Below are 19,858 nucleotides of genomic sequence, written 5' to 3'. Positions count from 1 at the left end.
AGTATACAGCAATACAGGCATACCTCAAGAAGCAAGAAAAATCTCAAAAGAACAATTTAATTTTACACCTAAAGGAGCTAGATAAGAACAACGAACAAAACCTAAAACCAGTATAAAGAAGGAAATAATAAACAGAGCAGAAATAAACACAACAGAAACTAAAAAAACCCAATAAAACAGATGAAACCAGGAGCTTGTTCTTTGAAAAGATGAACAAAATTGATAAACCCTTAGGCAGCCTCAAATAAACAAAATCAGAAATGAAAAAGGAGAAATAACAACTGACACCACAGAAATACACAGGGTTACAATATAATAGTATAAAAACTTGTGTGCCCACAAATTGGACAAGTTAGAAGAAATGCATGAATTCCCAAAAACATAGAACCTTCCAAAACTAAATCTGGAAGAAACAGAAAATTTGAACAGGCCGATTACCAGCAATGAAACTGAAGCCGTGATCAAAAGACTTCCAGCAAACACAAGTTCAGGATCAGAGGACTTCACAGGTGAATTCTACCAAACATTTAATGAAGAGTTAATACTACCTATTCTTTTCAAACTACTCCAAAAAATAGAAGAAGGAATGCCTCTAAATTCATTCTATGAGGCCAGCATTACTCTGATACCAAACCAGATAAAGGCACTACAGAAAAATACAGAGAATCACAGGCCAATTATCTCTGATGAACACAGATGCAAAAACACTCCACAAAATAGCAAATCAAATCCAATAATACACTAAAAAAACACTCACCACAATCAAGTGGGATTTATTCTTGGGATGCAAGGGTGGTTCAATATTCACAAATCAATCAAAATAATGCATCAACAAGAGAAAAGATGTTTCAATAGATGCAGAAAAAAGATGTGACAAAATACAACATCCGTTCATGATAGAAACCCTCAACAAAGCAGGTTTAGAGGGAATATACCTCAAGATAATAAAGGCCATATATAACAAAAACCCACAGCTAACCTCATCATCAATGATGAAAAACAGCTTTTCCCTAAGATCAGGAATAAGACAAGGATGTCCACGCTCAGCACTTTTATTCAAGAGTACTGAAGTCCTAGCCACAGCAATGAGACAACACGAAAGAAATAAAAGGAATCTAAATTGGTAAGGAAGACGTGTAACTGTCACTGTTCGCAGAGGACATGATACGATCTAGAGTAAACCCTAAAGACTCTAGCAAAGAACTACCAAAACGGATAAATGAGTTAGGGTCACAGGATACAAAATTAACAATCAGAAATCCACTGCATTTCTATACACTAATAATGAAGTAGCAGAAAGAGAAATTAAGGAAAAAAAACTCCATTTACAATTGTACCAAAAAGAATATGTAGGAATAAACTTGAGCAAGGTGGTGCAAGACCTATACCCTGAAAGCTATAAAACACTGCTGAAAGAAACTGAAGACACAAACAAATGGAAAAACATTTCATGCTCATGGATTAGAAGAACAAAAATTGTTAAAATGGCCAGGCTACCCAAAGCAATCTACAGATTTAATGTAATCCCTACCAAAATACTAATAGCATTTTCCCCAGAACTTGAAGAAATAATCCTAAAATTTGTATGGAACTACAAAAGACCCTGAATAACCGAAGCAATCTTGAAACAGAACACAACTGGAGGTATCAAAATCCCAGATTTCAAGATATACTACAAAGCTGTAGAATCAAAACAGTATGGCACAGGCACAAAAAACAGACACATAGAACAATGGAACAGAAGACAGAGAGCCTAGAAATGAACCCACAATTATACGGTCAATTAATCTTCAACAAAGGATTGCAAGGCAAGAATATGCAATGGGACAATGACAGTCTCTTCAACAAAGATATTGCGAAACTGGACAGCTATATGCAAAAGAATGAAACTGGACCACTTTCTCATACCATACACAAAAATAAACTAAAAATAGATTAAGAACCTAAACTGGACACCTGAAACCATAAAAATCCTAGAAGAGAGCATAGGCAGTAGTTTCTCTGACATTGGCCATAGCAACATCTTTCTAGACATGTCTCTTGAGGCAAGGGAAATGCAAACAAAAATAAACTACCGGGGCTACATGAAAAGAAAAAGCTTCTGCACAGCAAAGGAAATAATCAACAAAACTAAAAGACAGTCTACGGAATGGGAGGAGTTATTTGCCAGTGACATATCTGATAAGGGGTTAGTATCCAAAACATATAAAGAACTTGCACAACTCAACACCAGAGAAACAAAGAATCAAATTAAAAAAGGTCTTCTTCCAAAGAAGACCTACAGAAAGACAACAGGCACATGAAATGATGCTCAACATCACTAACCATTAGGGAAATGCAAATCAAAACGATTAGATATCACCTCACACCTGTCAGAATGGCTAAAATTAGAAACACAAGAAACAATAAGTGCTGGTGAGGATGTCGAGAAAAAGGAATCCTGTTGGTGGGAATGCAAACTGGTGCAGCCACTGTGGAAAAGAGTACAGAGGTTCCTCAGAAAATTACAAACAGAATTACTGTATGATCCAGTGATTCCACTAATGGGTACATACCCAATGAGTACGAAAACACTAATTTGAAAAGATAAATACACCCCTATGTTTATTGCAGTGTTATTTAGAATAGCCAAACTATGGAAGCAGCTCAAGTATCCATCAATAGATGAATGGACAGGGGCGCCTGGGTGGCGCAGTCGGTTAAGCGTCCGACTTCAGCCAGGTCACGATCTCGCGGTCCGTGAGTTCGAGCCCCGCGTCGCGCTCTGGGCTGATGGCTCAGAGCCTGGAGCCTGTTTCTGATTCTGTGTCTCCCTCTCTCTCTGCCCCTCCCCCGTTCATGCTCTGTCTCTGTCTGTCCCAAAAATAAATAAACGTTGAAAAAAAAAATTAAAAAAAAAAAAAAAATAGATGAATGGACAAAGAAGATGTGGTGTATAGAGACAATGGAATATTGCCCAGCCATAAAAAGAATAAAATCTTGCCGTGTGCAACAACATGGATGGAGTCACAGAGTATAATGCTAAGTGAAATAAGTCTGAGAAAGACAAATAAAATATGATGTCACTCATATGCAGAATTTAAGAAATAAATCAAATCAACTAAGAAAAAAAAAGAGAGAGAGACAAACCAAAAAACAGACTCTCACCTACAGGGAACAAACTGATGGTTACCTACCCAGAGGGGAGGCGGGGATGGGAGTGGATGAAATAGGTGAAGAACACACTTACGATGATGAGCACTGAAGAATGTATAGAATTGCTGAATCACTATATTGTACCCCTGAAACTAAAATAACACTGTATGATAGCCATACCAGAGCTAAAAAAAAAAAAATAAGTAAAATTAAAAAAAAAAAAAAAATCGCTCCAGTTTAAAACAAATAAATGCAGCAAAACCAAAACGGACCACACAATGAATGCCTACTCTGTGCCAGGCACTCAGAGGCATTCTTTTGGCACAATTCATTTATCTCCTTTTCTAGATAAAAACTTTAAAGAATCTGCCAAAATTACAGGCTTAAAAATGGGATTCACCTTCCAAGTTTTAGAGAAGCACAATAGAGGATATGCATGTGTGAGGAGATTTCTGGAAATGTAAGCTACTCAAAATAAGCAACCACACCAGAAAACAAAGGGCTCAAGCCACTGTACTATTCTTACCTGTGTGCGTTCCCATCTCCTCTCTGCAGAACCTCAATAATTTCCCGCACTGTGTGTGCAGGATCTCTGGGGCTCAGTAAATACAAGAGGACCTTCCTTCCATATTTGTCATTTATTATGTTAGGCAAGGAACTAATAATTTCCTGTGAAATCAAAGACACAAAAAATGAATCTAGGTGCTTAAAATAATGTGCACTTGAAATCCAAGAGGTACAGAAGGGTACATTCTCCACTATTTTTCCCAATGTACGTAAAAGAAAATGCAGAGCTAAGTTTGAAATCATGTCATTAAAGCACAAGGATTTACACTCAGAACACAGACTGGAGTCTGCACTGTGACTAGCATTACTGAACAAATCCATTTATATAAGTGACCGAGCTCAAGGACTTAAAAAAAATATTTAACGGAGTTCTCTTCATTCACCATGACCAATAGTTCTTAGGCCACTATTACTAGGGACACCGCTTGCTGGGGTCACTGAGCAGATACAGTCAATTTGCAGCTGCTTTAAATGCAGCATCAGCATCGATGAAGAACATTCTTATTAGAATTTCCCCACTGAGATGTATGTGAAGACAGATAAAGGAACTCTGTTAAATCGCACAAGTGAATAAAGGCTTTTAAAGTTAGCTGCTTATTCATGGCAAATGAAGGCTGTTTAAGGATTGCATTGAAAACAAAAATGGGCGGGGAAGGAAATAAATGCAGAAAGACTCCACAGAGCAGTTACAAATAATTACACTCTATGACATTTCCAATCAACTAACCAAGAACAATAATCTCCTTTTCTAGTTGTCTGAATTTAAGTAACAAAGGCAATGTCATCCCCACCCCAACTAAGCTCCTGTATAAATGCCCTGATGTTTTCAGACAGGAAAGTCACTGTGAAAAAACTCCTGTATTCTTAAGAGAGAATCTGCAACAGAAAAAAATCGTTCCCCCCCACCCCAACATTCCTATTTCTTGCAACAAGCCCTAATAGATATTCAAAGCCATACGTGTTTGAGCAGCAGGGATTTCTGCAGAAGTGGCTGGGGCCACAGAAAAAATTCAGTCCAACACTTGAGGTTTTCAGATGAGGAACCCATAAACGGGGCAGGTGACCGGCCCGAGGACAGTGGCAGGGCTCTGACTCCATGGAAAGGAATTCTCCGTGAGATAATATATACTTAGATGTTCTGATCTCTTAAGTAACGACTGATTACAGTGAGGTTAGTAATTTAACGCAAGGAACCGAGCCAAAGATGAAGTTGGTCATCGAGGAGATCACAACGCTACCAAATCTGTGACCCAGACATTGGCAATGCCAGCTCCAGATTCCACGCAAGAGCCATGGTTCTCTTTTTAAGATCCCAAGCTTCCCTCATTATCTGCGCAAAAGTGTATGGTGCTTCCTGTGATCATCAACAGAAGCTAACACTTGTTAAGAGCTTACCAGGAACCAGAGCCAGTGCTGTGAGCAGAACACCCTTCATCTTAAATACTCTTCACAGCACCTTGATAGAGGTACTAGGGCTCCTTCCATTTCACTAATAAGAAGCCCAAGGTTTACACGAGTGGAGTGACTTGCAGGAGAAGTATAAAGGTCACTCATCACCAGTTTGTTCTTTGTATTTGAGTATATTTCTGATGTTTATTTTGTGTTTTATAATGAGTAAGTCACAGGGCTGTAAAGTACAGCATAGGGTACAGAGTCAACAATATTGTCATGACCTTGTTGGGGACCAATGGGGACGCATCACCATGAGGAGCACTGAGGAATGTAAATAACTGTGGAATCATTATGCTATACACCTGAAACTAATATAATATTGTATGCCAACTTTACTTCAATAAAAAAAAAACTATGCAAAAACACAGGGAAAGGTTAAGATGGTAAGTTTGATATTATGTGTACTGTACTGCAATTAAATAGAAAAGAAAAAAAAAAAAAAGAACACGAAACCAGGAGCCTCTATCCCTATGGAGCTCAAGTTCCTAGAAGCTGGCAGCTACCTCCTCCTTTCCCCATAGCCCACCCCCCACACCCGGCTGGGCTCCTCATGTGCCCTCCTGGTCTGTGAACGCGTCTGACTCTGTGAGCCCCGGGTCACGTCATGATTAACCGCTGAATGAATGGAGAGCAAGGACAAACTGCAAGGATGTGGAGAGCAGGTCCGGCTGGGAGAGCAGAGAGCGCTGTCTAGAGACTGAACTGGGGCTTGGTCATAAAAAAGGAGCGCATAGGCTGTGACTTCCACCTGACATTTCAGGAAAGCCAGTTACTGTGAACAGAATGCTTAGTAACACTAAGCTGTCTTGGCTATTTTTAAATTTTTTTTTTTTTTCAACGTTTATTTATTTTTGGGACAGAGAGAGACAGAGCATGAACGGGGGAGGGGCAGAGAGAGAGGGAGACACAGAATTGGAAACAGGCTCCAGGCTCTGAGCCATCAGCCCAGAGCCCGACGCGGGGCTCGGACTCACGGACCGCGAGATCGTGACCTGGCTGAAGTCGGACGCTTAACCGACTGCGCCACCCAGGCGCCCCAAGTCTTGGCTATTTTTAAAAGCACTGCATAATGCAACAGGTTTTGTGGTGTCTGGGTGGCAAATACCACACGTGACTCTTTGTAAACATCTGTGCAGGGTATCTGGCAACCCATCCATTCTGCTACGTAAACGCCTTAGAAAAACATGGAGACCTACACGAATGCTCATAAAATCACGTGGGATAGCAAAATCTAAAGAGAACTGAAGTATTTTTAAAATTATAAACAATCGGGGCGCCTGGGTGGCGCAGTCGGTTAAGCATCCGACTTCAGCCAGGTCACGATCTCGCGGTCCGTGAGTTCGAGCCCCACGTCGGGCTCTGGGCTGATGGCTCAGAGCCTGGACCCTGTTTCTGATTCTGTGTCTCCCTCTCTCTCTGCCCCTCCCCCGTTCATGCTCTGTCTCTCTCTGTCCCAAAAAAATAAATAAACGTTAAAAAAAAAAAAAAATTTAAAAATTATAAACAATCTAAGTCTCCAAGAGAAAACTGGAAAAATTATTCTACTCATAGTACAATACTATTTGGCACTGAAAATCAGGGATTTAGAACAGGGCGGGCAAGCCATGGCCCGTGGGTCAAATCCAACCTGCAGCTTGCTTTCACATATCCAAGGAGATAAGAGTGGTTTTCATATTTTGAAGGGGCGTTAAAGACAAAACAAAACAAAACAAAAAAAACACACACAAAAAACCAAGACTAGGGAACAGAGATCATAAAATGGCTCACAAATCCTAAAATAATTACAATCTGGCCCTTTATGAAAAACTTGCCGACCCCTCCTGAATCGCACAAAGGCAATGCCAAAAGAAAAAAGCAAGGTGCAGAAAAAAACAGGCAAGGCATCGTTTATGGACAATCTGTAAACCATATACATTTACATACAGTGAAAGCGCAAGGCTCCCAAACAACAGAGAATTCATCCCAGCGGGTATGGGGGAGGGTGGGATACACAGTCAGGACAGGTCCACAAAAGGCTCGAACTTCAGTGTGCCTGTCAGGTTTTACTTCTGGTCAGATGCTGGGAGGCTGGGTGTCTGCTGCATCATCCTTTGTACCTTTGTGTACATTTAGAAGATAATATATTTTAAAGTATGCATCAATATTCTTCACTTTCAAACAGCAACTGGCCGGTCTGCCTACGTCCTTTTCAGAGGAACGTGCCGTCAGAGCGGCCGCACCACACCCACGATTCCAGGGTAAAAACGGATCAATTTTAGAAGCATGTTTATTTTGGAAAGTAAAGCAGGTGGAGAAAGAGGAAGGCTCAGATGACCGGGCTGTGGTTTCAACCTGACGTTTCAGGAAGTCTGGTTACCCCTGAACAGAAGAATGCTTAGTGGCCACGCTACGCTTTCTTGGGTGTTTGTGAAAAGCACTGAACGCCGCACCAGGTTTCGTGGTGGTATCGGCATTCCCGAGTTCCGTCGCTAGCTATAACAGAGCGTAAGGATACACAGTTTCGTCAGTTAGAAGCAAGAGTTCAGCACATGAGGCCACTCTCAGGGAAAGCTGCCCCAAGTATGAGCAAGTCATCAGGAATGTAGCTTAAGTAGTTGTGGGAATCAAACCGGTAAGCACAAGGAATCAACACTGTTTCACAAGCAACTTCTAAGTGGGATGAATGCTTGGGCAAAAATTAATCTAGCAGACAACGGAGGCAAATCCTGAAGGGAGTCTGGCCTCTCTTGAAATCCATTTGGAACACTTATGCAAATTGCAGTTGTTGTGAAAATATTAAAACAAAAGCGAACTTTCAATAGCCCAGCCTGTTTCCATTTTCGTGAAACAACTTTATTCATTTTGCCAATTTATGGCCTCACATCTCTGTCACCGGAATGAAAAACAATCATTATTGATTGGAGTCAAAAGGGTAATAAAGTCACAAGGAACATGCCAAAATACTCAGTTTGTGACATGAAAGTCTTGCCAACTTGTTTCTTCCCACAATCCTACCCCAAAGAAAGTCATCGCAATCTTAAAACAGTCAAGGGGAAAGTCGCAACATGACAGCGAGGGCATGAGAAATTCACACACACTGGGACCGACAGCTGGCATCTACCCCTGGACCAGCTGGTTCCTTTTTTCTACTACACCAGCTCTACCGGTCCAGACCGGCTGCACAGAGAGGCCACAGCACCACCGCATGCCAACAGGTAAAGTCTCTTTCTGAACGTCCACAAGGGAGAAGCTGCTTTTGTCACTAAGATTGGCCGAAGGGCCCCACCTGTATGTATGAAACAAAGGTTCGTGTAATCCAAGTCTATACAGATCATACTGTTTTAAGAGGCTTCTAATTTTGGTCACCGCTACCAATGTTGCAACTGCTCATCCCTACCCCCGTGACCTCTGTCATGTACCCCACACCGTTTATGCACTAGAAAGAAAGGAAGGGAAGGGAAGAAAGGATCACATAGTCAGAAGTCAGAAAAAGAGGCAGGCATCGCAGAATGCCAAAAGGACGACTTAGTTTGCCTGAAGGCAAACTTAGGGTTAAATGAACTGCATTTCTTTATTACCACTTCATGGTTGCTGGACCAGGCTACAAGGAACTGCTGAAATGAAAAGGAATTTTCTGAGAATTTTTAATAGGACTCCGACAAAGCTTTCACGGAAGCTCTAAGGAGTATCGCAATTGAGGGAGTTTTATCAGCTCCATCCAGGAAGGGGCACTGATAAGTTGGGTAATTGTGCACAGGTCGTTTCTCCAAAGGAAGGAGAGAAAGGTCATGGGCATCCGTTCCCTGTGGGTTCCTGACTAACTGCAGAATTACTATGGCAATGAATTTCTGAGCAAACCCGAGCACTGCGTTGCTAATTTTTCATTTAGCATGTCCTGTGGTCTGACAGCCATGTTACCCTAATTTAACCAGTCTTTTGCAAATTTAAAATAATATTATTAATATCAAGTTACAGTATTGTTGTTTTATACAGGAAAGAAGCAAGTGTCCAAAACAGACTTAACTGAGTCAACTAAAAAAATAAATAAAAACTTGGTGGTAATCATTTTGCAATAAATGAGTATCTCAAATCAACACAATGTATTCCTTAAATTTACATAATGTTATATGTCAACTATATCTTATTAAAATCAGAAAAACAAAAACAAATGAAATACTAAACAAACGAACCAATTAATAAATAAAACTAACAAAATACTGGCAGAAAGCACACTTCCAGGTCTTTACACTTATAGGTATGAAGTCAAACTGACACAGCCACAAATTTAAGTTCTATCCAAGACCATCAGAATTAATTACTTACTGATATGATTATCTGCTTCACAAGCTTAGTATCATCAATACAATCAAATGCCGCCAATAAGACCAAATGGGAGTACTGGCCCTGTAAGAAAGGGAAGCCAGGAAAGGTTAGAAACATGTACAGCCTCTCCCCTTTAGTATACCCCTGGAGTCACTTTATAAAGATTATCAACCCAAAGACTATCTAAAGTGATAGAAACAAGACAGATAAAAGCCATTCAAAGGAACTTCCTCTCTTATCAGGACCTAGTTAATGATATTCTAGGTTGATTACAAGAAACAAAGAAAAGCAAAAGCACATTCTTCAGTATCAAATAGGCGAGACTCACTTGTTTTTTAACCAGGATGTAACACCTCTCAAAAATAAGTATCCTGTTAATAAATTACTACTTGAAATTAAACTCAAAAAGTTCAAGTGGAAGTGGGAAAAAAACCCCAAGAATGTAGAACTACGTATATATAATATCAATCATGAAAAAGAAAGTATAAATACACATGTGTACATAGAAAATCCTGGAAGGAAGGACACTGTAATAGTTTCATTTTCTTTTGTATATTGTCTAATTTCTTTCTTTTTTTTTAACGTTTATTTATTTTTGAGACAGAGAGACAGAGCATGAGGAGAGGGAGACACAGAATCCAAAGCAGGCTCCAGGCTCCGAGCTGTCAGCACAGAGCCCGACGCAGGGCTCGAACTCAAACTGCCAGATCATGACCTGAGCCGAAGTCCGATGCTCAACCCACTGAGCCACGGCGGCGCCCCTAGTGTCTAATTTCTTTAAAATAATCCTGTTTAATTAGAATAGAAACACTAAAAAAATAAACTAAAAAAATATATTTATATAATGAATATGAGAATTAGGTAAAAATAACCGCTTTTAATATAGCAGCACAAGATCAAAACATGTCCGTGGTGACTTAAAGGTCACCTCTTGAAATAAGAGAATTACTTCCGCGATGCTGACACTGTTCCAAAGTTTAAGAACTTCTACTTTATGAAAAAAAGCATTTTCATAGTTTGTGGCATATTCTTTTTGTATCCTAGGTAATGATATCAATCATTTTTACTTGGAAAGGGTATGTGACTTCTGAAAATACTCATTCAGAGCCACGTATAAAGAACATGGCAGGTAATAATGTTTCAGTTAGAAACTAACCAGAGAGGGATGCCTGGGTGACCCAGTGGGTTAAGCTTCTGACTCTTAATTTTAGCTCAGGGTCACGATCTCACAGCCATGAGATCGAGCCCCATATAGGGCTCCATGCTGAGCATGAAGCCTGATTAAGATTCTCTCTCCCTCTCTTTCTACCCCTCTCCCTTGCTCACACACACACTCTTTCTCAAAATAACTAAACATTAAAAAGAAAAAACTGGAGAAAACTGACAAAGTCTAACATCGTTACCATAAAGACCAACACTACTAAAAATGGGCAAAGAACATAGTTCACAGAAAACATGGGACAGCTGGCTTTAAGCATAGGAAATAATACTCATTAATTAAGGACAATAATTAAAACAACGAAATACCATTTTCCACCTATCATATAGGCAAAAGTGAAAACTCTTGCTAATATACTAACTTGACAAAGGTTTGAGAAAAACAGGCGTGCTGGTCACTGATGAGAATGTACAGTCATTCGACTTCTTTGAAAAGCCAAGTGACAACATTCATAAAAACTTTAAATGCACATACTTTCAGATCCAGCAATTCTATCTCCAGGCATTTATCTTCCGCAAAGGCACAAAGGGCATGTCCTTTAGCACTACTAGAAATAACAAAAAACTAGAAACTACCCAAGTATCCCACAGTAGGGCCTGGTTAACTGAGTTACGGAAGTCCTATAATGAAACACTATCCGGTCATTAAAAAGAACGAGGGAGGTACAAAGTGTGTGTGTGTGTGTGTGTGTGTGTGTGTGTGTGTGTGTGTGTGTGTAGAAATAAAAAGACCCTGAGGTGAATTAAGAGAAGCAAACAAAGCATAACAATGTGTACACAGCACACAACCACCAGTCTCTGATTTTTAAGTCCCACACACAGAAGCATGCCCACATACACAGTATCTCTGGGTGAATACAAAAGAAACTGGAACAGAACGTCAGTGACAAAAAGACACCTCTACAATTACAGCTGGAGATTTTTAATACACTTTTCTCAGCACCTGATGGAAGCAGCCAAGGAGAAACAGATCAGTAAAAACACTGATGAGATGAACAACGCTGTCAACCACCCTGATCTGACCTTTATGGAATACCACACGCACCAATTCCACAAAACAAACTCTCCTCAAGATCCTGTGACAGACCACAGGCCAGGCCACAAGATGATAAGTCTTTATACGCGTAAAAGGACTGAAATAAGAGAGTATGTCAAGAATCCCCAATACGTGGAAAATTAAACATGTCTAAATAACCATAAATTAAATCCATGGGCAGTTACTAGTTTATCTCCTCTCTTTAGAAGCAACTCCGTGGGATAAAAAAGGCACTGCGCTGTCCATTTCTTGTTACTATCATAATGCCTTGCTGGGATCAGGTTCTCCAAAACAAAACAAACACAAAAACCCCAAAACTGTTTATACAACTGTAAAATTAAAACAAATCTAATTTTATTATTTAAGAATGTGTTTTACTTTTGGGGCTACCTGGGTGGCTCAGTCGGTTAAGCATTAGACTCTAGATTTCAGCTCAGGTCATGAACTCATGGTCTGTGGGTTCGAGCCCTGCATCGGGTTCTACACTGACAGGACAGAGCCTGGTTAGGATTCTCTCTCTGTCCATCCCCCCCCCCCCCTCACTCTCTCTCTCAAAAAGAGAGAAAGAAAGAAAGAAAGAAAGAAAGAAAGAAAGAAAGAAAGAAAGAAAGAAAGAAGGAAGGAAGGAAGGAAGGAAGGAAGGAAGGAAGGAAAGAAAGAAAGAAAGAAAGAAAGAAAGAAAGAAAGAAAGAAAGAAAGAAAGAAAGAAATGTCTTTTACTATTAATACCTTTCAGAATTTTCTACTAACATTCGGTTTTTACTCATTTCTAATTTAAAATATTCAAATTAAAATGTTAGAAGATTTACTTCACGATGAAAAACAAACAGTAAAATCTCATATGTTGGAAACAACTCACTAGAGAATCTTTGCTTTCATTTTGTTACAGAAAAGTTAGCTGCCTTACATGGACTTATACTCCCTCCCCGGTCTCCAGCTGCGAACGTCCATAGGCACAGAGTGCCAATTTATCGGTGTCCAAAGTGGCCACCAGCTGCTATGAGTTCTCTTTGCATTTTTCATAGGATACAGTTGTTGTGGCCAATTTTAGTTCCCTAGTAAATCAGAAGCTTTAACATATGTTTGCTACTATGTATATTCTAGAAATACTATGGAAAACTAGTAAGTATTTAAATACATGGAAATACTATCATTCGAGGCGATTAATCTCTCTGGAAAAAACTTTTCATACCCTCTATGATTTCATGAGGAGAGCTTTTATAGCATCTCCAAAGGGTTCCAAAGAACTACAAAACTTAACAACTGGAATTTTCTCTGCTGACTTTACAAATTTATTCTAGACAGTAATTTCTGCATTTAATAACATAAATGGACAGATTCATTAAAGAAGTTAAATATCAGGACTTCAAAAATATCTAATAAAAATGGAAAGTTGTCACAGTATGAAATTAAATGCAAAAAGGAGAAATCTCATTTAGTATAAACTTAATGCCATAAAAAGGCAGATGCACAGAAAGAGATTGTACTAAAATAATGAATAATTGTCTTGTTGGCAATTTTCTGAAGTTTTCAAATTTTCTACAATAGATGTGATTTCATTTTATTAAAAATAAAAAAAAAAGACAAAAAGCAAACAAAAAATAACAGAAATTGTACTTTTCTTATACTTACATTAGCCACCTTTTCAACATAAGTCTTCATTGTTTTCACAATCACTTTCCTGTCCTTAAAAGAGAAAAGTTAATTTGTCTTACAACTTGTAGTTATGGATTAAAAACTACATGGCCAAAAATGTCTAGAATGCTAAATTTCCACCAGTCTGGCACACTTTTCTCATGAGTGAAAACAGGTACGTGGCCAGAACCAAAAACACGGCAATGTACTTTAAGTCCTTCCAGAGCTATTCCAATCCTATTAGACCTGTACGTGACAATCCATCGTGACCTAAGTACGGAACCCTAAAGTTATTAGCTGTGAGGCAAACCCAGTGGAAATACCTTCTTTTACAGGGAGAATGGAGAGATCTCTTTCAGCATGTGAACGGACTGGAAATGCGTAAGGGTGTAGCATACAGACGGTATTCAATACTTACTGGTTCACCAGAAACTCAAGTGGTATTCATTTAAAAAGTGGGCAAAGCACAACACTTTTACAAGACAAAATTATACTGATCAAGGAAATGTGGATCATTTCGTGTTAAACTCCTGCAACTAACACGGATCTTTACCTCATCCCTCAAAGTACTGAACACCCACGAGAGCATCATCTCACGTGTTCATCATCTCCTCCTGCCTCTCCCTCCCCCCACTAAGATCACTGAATGAGGAATCAAAGAACCTGACAGGTACCAAAACTTCTATACGGGTAAGCCTGATATATATATTGTTTCTACTTGCTTGACAGGTACCTTCCCAAATAAAGACAACTCAAGCTTTTTGTACTTTAATGAAAACTCCAACAGAGAAACACTAGGCCCTAAGAAAATCCAATTCCTGGGAGGCCCTGAGGCTCAACTTTGCAAAGATAATGTTGATACACATCAGGGCAAAGACCAAAGGAGCGGGAGAGTGGAGGGGAAGGCGGTTCAAGCCGCGAGCGACACACTCACCTTGGGCGTGCCGTGCCACAGGCAGTGCATGGCCACTCTGGCGCCATCGTGTGTGTGTGCCAGGTATATTACCGCCTCGCGGATGGCTTCGATCATTTCCTGGGGAACAAACGCCACCATGGCTTTATTTTGTCCTTTCCTCCTGCCTTTTTAAAATCTTCTACTGAGAACCAGTTATACACAGAGAATCACAGAGAGTAGAGGTGGAGAACAATTTCATTTTTAATCGTATAGAGACGCGTGCAGAAAACACAACCTTTTCCTACGCCTCTTTTTCGCCATCGAGGGCAGTGAATACCGGTGGTACGCGATTTCTATTAAAATACCCGAGGAGTTTTACCAATATCTATTCAGAAAAGTATGTATGTGTGTTGTATATTCTAAAAGATTTTTCAAGAAAAATAAAGCTACGAAGTGGCTGTAGAAGGAGGGAGTTTTTAATAGTAAAGCCAGATAAAAAAGATACAATATTATTCCCTAAAACGGTCGTGTGTGTAATGAGCAGAAAACAAAACACTAATCTGGGCTGAAAAAGTTTCTCTTTTTCAGTCTGTCACTGGATTACTTCTAGAAATCATTTTCGTAATTCACCGTAAAAACACTCAACTGATACTTCCCTAAGAATAATGAGTCTGTTAGACTAGGTCCTCATTTATCAATGACCCCTTTAGTAAAATCCTAATTATTAATGTCTTACAAGGTAATTTAGCGTATTTTTAATCTTTCTGCATGGTCAATGTACCTAATTTCTTAATTGTATCTGGGAAGCCTAGCACATAGAGGTAAATGAGTTCCGACAGTTCTGCTAGGCCCCACGTTAGTCTGTTCCCGACTTAAAAATTTATATTAAATAAATAAAACATATACAAAGTCTCCGACCAGGAAAGAGACTATTTTCTTCAATAAGAAATACGTCATTTCATCCGTAACGATTTTGTAATCTTATCCCAGGATGGGTCCCAGAAATACAGCGCTCAGCTTACATATCTAAACTTATGAATCTATTCAAAGCTATCCAGTTGGAGAGTTAATGCCCCCAGGGCCAGGGAAGATTTGTCCCATTACTGTACATTCACACCAAGTTCCCAATGATGTTCTGTGATTAATACATTCAACACTAAAAAATAAATAATAATGACAAAGATTTTCCACCACTGACTATATTCCAGTGCTCATATTGTCGTATCTCAAAATACTGTCCCGCCTTAAAATATCCAGGACTGTGAGATACTGTGCCCTGCAGAAAAGAGAGAAATCCCCAAAAGTGAAGCAGCACCTGCTACAGTCGTTGAACCACAAGCTGAGGTGAGCAGCTTACTCTTGGAAAATTCTCTTCTCTATGCCAACTTGTGAGAGGGTCAAAATTCCTATGAATGTTTAATCTGGCGTATTTGTTAAAAAGCAGTCAGGGTTATTATTTTAGTTACCCCTTACTAATAAAATGAGGACGAATGGGCAATGTGGTCACGGTTTGATGAGGCAAGCAAAGTTCAGGGCAGTAAATGATGAATTCTCATTTGTATTCCCATCGCTGACCTGAAGGGCAGTACAAATTACCTTCCCTCTCTGTTCCTTACCTTCTATCATATGAGGTCCAGTCTCTCATGGTCCATTTAGTTTTACGTGAGTGTCCTCCCCTAACCTTTTCACGTTGACGTGAATTTTGTATCAGCCTGGGTGAATTTCAAACTACTTGAATGCCGAGTATCTATCCGTTAATTTTCAGTGTGGTTAGCTGGAGGACTGGCTTATAATTAAAGTAAGTATCTGGCTTATAATTAAAATATAAAAACCCAACAAAATTCATAAAACTACAGTCAATTCCACAGTCTTCTGGCAAATTTCTAAAGGGAATTGGTAGACTCGTTCAAAGGGAGTTTAGTGCCTTATCTTCTCTAAATAAGGAAACAACTCTTTAAAATTTCCAAAAGACAATGTCCATTAAAGCAGTGTTTTACATTTTAATGTGGCTCTTCCTCTATGTTTGGTTTAAAAACTAAAGGCAAGAACTTACTGATCGTAGCTTGGCAGGTGCGTAGGTAAAGAAGTCCAAGAATACTTTATGCACCAATGAGTGCTTAATCACAGCTTCCCTGAAAGACAGACAAGGAGAAGAGAATATGTCAGATCTGGCACTACAATAATAGGGACACAGATAACCTCAGTCGTCCTAAAATACTCAAAGTAAGTAAAATGGTTTTAGAAAATGTTGTCTGTCACAGGCAGAGTGCATCTTTTCAGTAATACACTAAGAATTAAAAACGACAACAACAACAACAACAAACTTTTAGATGATAAAAATCTTTTAGTGTCGTCCACTAGAACCAAAACCAGAGCACAAATGTCCAGTATCTCTAGAGGAAATCATCATTCCAAATAACTTTCTCCCATCTTCAATAAGGACATCTACATTTTCTTACCCAACAATGGACTTGTGATTAGGAATCCTTATGTGCATCTATTTTTTTATAGCTATTTTCTTTCTGTCAAGCACCCTTCACAACGCTTAGTTTCATAAAATAATCCTAGCACAATTAAAACATGAATAGAAGGAAACAGTATCAGTGACCTCAACAACACCGAATCGATCTAAGCTTCTTAGCGCGACACGTGCTGAATTCAGACGTACGGTGGAAGCTCACGGTCAAGGCACCAAAGACCTGGAGCTGATAAGAAGTATCTACGCAGCTGGCAAACACATGTGGCCTTTATGGGCAAAGCACTGCTTCTGAGTGTTTTGGAAATATTAACCCATTTAATCTTCATAATCCTCCTCGGAACGTGTACTACTATTATCCCAAATCTTGTAGATGTGGAAACTGAGGCACACAGAGGTTAAGTTATTCAACGTCACAGCTAAAAATTGAGGGGGGCACCAGGATTCACAACCAGGCAGTTTGGGTCACAAAGGATACCCCTTAACTACTCCACTATGGTACAAACTCCAGGGAGGCCATATGCCTGAGCATCTAAGTTTTATGATCCAATTCAAATAATTGAATCTATTTGGGTAACTATCTACCTTTCCTCTGCAAGGGTTATAGAACAATTTCTTCCTTCGAATGCCATCTGTTAAGAAAAGACAAAAACAGCTTTCTTACTTTTGGGCCATTGGAGTTAGAATCTGCTTCATTTCATCCATGATAAGCTCTAGCTTTTCGGGCTGTACCTCTAATACTTTGTCCAGAGTTGGGTGATCCATAGACTGCAATGAGAAAAAAAAAAAAAAATTAAACTCCTTTAAATTTAACCGAGTTTCTTCAACATCACAGCAAAGACAAATCAATTATAGTTATTTTAAATAAACTCAATATAAATTTTCGATTTCCCATATTCACATAACGAACGCCCCGCTGTAGATACCCCCACAGAGTAACCTGATTTTCTGGTTCCCACTCTATACACCCATCAATGTATTTAAACAACCGTCCAAATCAGCCAGTCAACAGGCACCTTACCTAGCACGTACTTCATCGTAAGATCAGGTAGTCAGCTCACAAATTCTTGCCACCATGGATATTCCCAGAGTGACGGTTACAAAAGAAACGAGCTAGGAGCTGGACCTGACTGGGGAAAGCAATCTCTGGAGAGAGATGGGTGCATTTAGGTCCCAAGGTCTGAAATAGACCTTTTCATCGTCCTAGTCCCCTTATTGGCCTCTAATGGATTCAACCCTGTACCGTGCCCAAGGCTGGTTCTCTCTACTCCCTTTCCTCCCTGGATTCCACCTAGAGAAGGACAGTCCACACACAGGAAGAAACACAGAAGGCAGCTACAGGGAGCCCGATACATGTGAGCCCGAGCTGGTTAGGGGGTGGTTACAAAGCTCTGCTAACTATGAAGAGACCTCTACCTCAGTCCAGCAGAAACGGATGTCCTGAAGCATTACGCAGGGAACTCGGGAGAGAGGAACAGTGCAGTCTAATTTAAAGGGGATTCAGACATCGTGCCCCGGAAGAAAGGGAAATGGAAGTCTGATCATTTGCTCATCACACCAGAGACAAAATAATCCAAGAGAACGAAGGGTAGGAGAATCTCTTAATGGACCAGACAAAGCAGAAATAGAATATTCTGAGACCAGGGCACTGGAACGTCACCTTGTAGAGCTGAAACGTGTTCCCGTAGAGCTCCTCCGTCAGCATGTTCCTCTGCTCCAAGACGGCCCTGTCATTGTAGGCATACTCCACAATGGAGGACGCCTCCGCGTGCCGCAGCATCTTCCTCACGTGCCCTTTGAAACTTCTCATGATCTCTGCAATCTGCGGCTTACTCCTAAAGCCAGGGATGGTGGGAGAACATCAGCAACAGGAGGAGGAAGTGGGGCGGCCACAAAACCCAACTTCTCCTGAAACCGGCCCATTAGAACACGGGGCAGCCCACCTGGGGCAGGAGAGCCACCCGCCTCATCCTCCCCCGCCCTCCCCCCCCCCGCCTCCCCACCATTATCCCTTATTGGCCTTGTCCTCCCCCCACCCTCAGCTCCCAGCCTGCTCAGGAGCCAACTTGCTCCTGGCCGCTGAGACCTGACTTTGCCAAGCAGCTGAAAGATCCTGAGCAAGTTACTTGAATTCTGTGACTCAGCTTCTTTGGTCACGTCACAGACAGAACATGGTCTGTGAAAGGTAAGAGGTGAATGACTTAAATGCACAGAGAACTGTGGCCAGCACTGTGTTCCTAGCGCCAGGAGCCCGTATTAAACTGTTTGGCGTGAAAAAGTAGGGGAGACGGAGAGAAAGGGAAGGTGAAAGACCAAGAGGCCAGGAAACAGGATCGTCTAATTGAAACAGGACTTCAGGGTGCCTGGGTGGCTCAGTCAGTTAAGCGTCTGACTCTTAATTTTAGCTCAGGTCATGATCTCGAAGCTTCATGGGTTCAAGCCCCACACAGGGCTCCGTGCCGATGCTATGGAGCCTGCTTGGGATTCTCTCTCTCCCTCTCTCTGCCCCTCCCCACTTGTGCTGTCTCCGTCTCTCTCAAAATAAACAAACTTCAAAAAAAAAAAGGACGTCATTATAAGTATTTACGTTACATTCTAACATGATCGAGCAGCTGATAATTATAGGCAGAAACACATTTTTTGAAAATTCTGTCAACTGAACTTTTCTATGGTTAGCACATCTGGGCACGTGGTGCTCAAACAGAGAAGTCAGGGCAAGCCGCAATTCCAGCTACTTTAGGAAGTGTTCCCATCCGGACGTTCCCTAACCTACTGACCCCGCCGGGCCTCCTCCCTTTCCCCTCCCAGCCCTGCACCTTCTAAATATGGGTAATGAATTCTAAGCTCATCATTCAATTTCTCTTCTTCCAGGATGTCAAAATAAGAGTGGAGAAGGCAGTATCATCATTCACATTACTTGGATAATTGTTTTTCACACCATGCTCCCCAGCAACACGACAAGCATCTGCCCCGGGCTGGTGATTAGGATCCCAGACCAAGTGCCCAAGTGTTGTCCATGCCTTTAAAAGACTAACGACAATATATGTTATAAACAAAACTCACCCGTACATGAGAAATTTCTTAACAATGTTTCTGGAATACTTAGCTTTACTCAATTGGACAAAATCATCTGAAAAACAAA

The 19,858-nt window shown here is 40.4% G+C and overlaps 1 protein-coding gene across 2 annotated transcripts in view; it reads right to left on the bottom strand.

The window, feature by feature from the left end:
- Positions 1-19,858, bottom strand: part of PUM3 (pumilio RNA binding family member 3) — a 44,583-nt gene that overhangs the window by 11,938 nt on the left and 12,787 nt on the right. Inside the window, exons 7-14 of one of the 2 annotated variants that reach the window (XM_025931517.2) lie at positions 19,780-19,846; positions 18,377-18,551; positions 17,381-17,484; positions 16,294-16,372; positions 14,280-14,378; positions 13,343-13,396; positions 9,457-9,537; positions 3,662-3,804 (exon numbers count right to left, since the gene is read on the bottom strand). In XM_025931517.2, coding sequence (XP_025787302.1) covers positions 3,662-3,804; positions 9,457-9,537; positions 13,343-13,396; positions 14,280-14,378; positions 16,294-16,372; positions 17,381-17,484; positions 18,377-18,551; positions 19,780-19,846 — 802 coding nt within the window. The remainder of the gene's footprint in view (positions 1-3,661; positions 3,805-9,456; positions 9,538-13,342; positions 13,397-14,279; positions 14,379-16,293; positions 16,373-17,380; positions 17,485-18,376; positions 18,552-19,779; positions 19,847-19,858) is intronic. The other variant, XM_086684926.1, reaches the window with a different exon arrangement.

This window comes from Puma concolor, chromosome D4, assembly GCF_028749965.1.
Source record: "Puma concolor isolate L17-30 chromosome D4, mPumCon1.1.hap2, whole genome shotgun sequence".
Lineage (NCBI taxonomy): Eukaryota > Metazoa > Chordata > Mammalia > Carnivora > Felidae > Puma > Puma concolor.
This window is presented reverse-complemented; position numbering and strand designations above follow the sequence as displayed.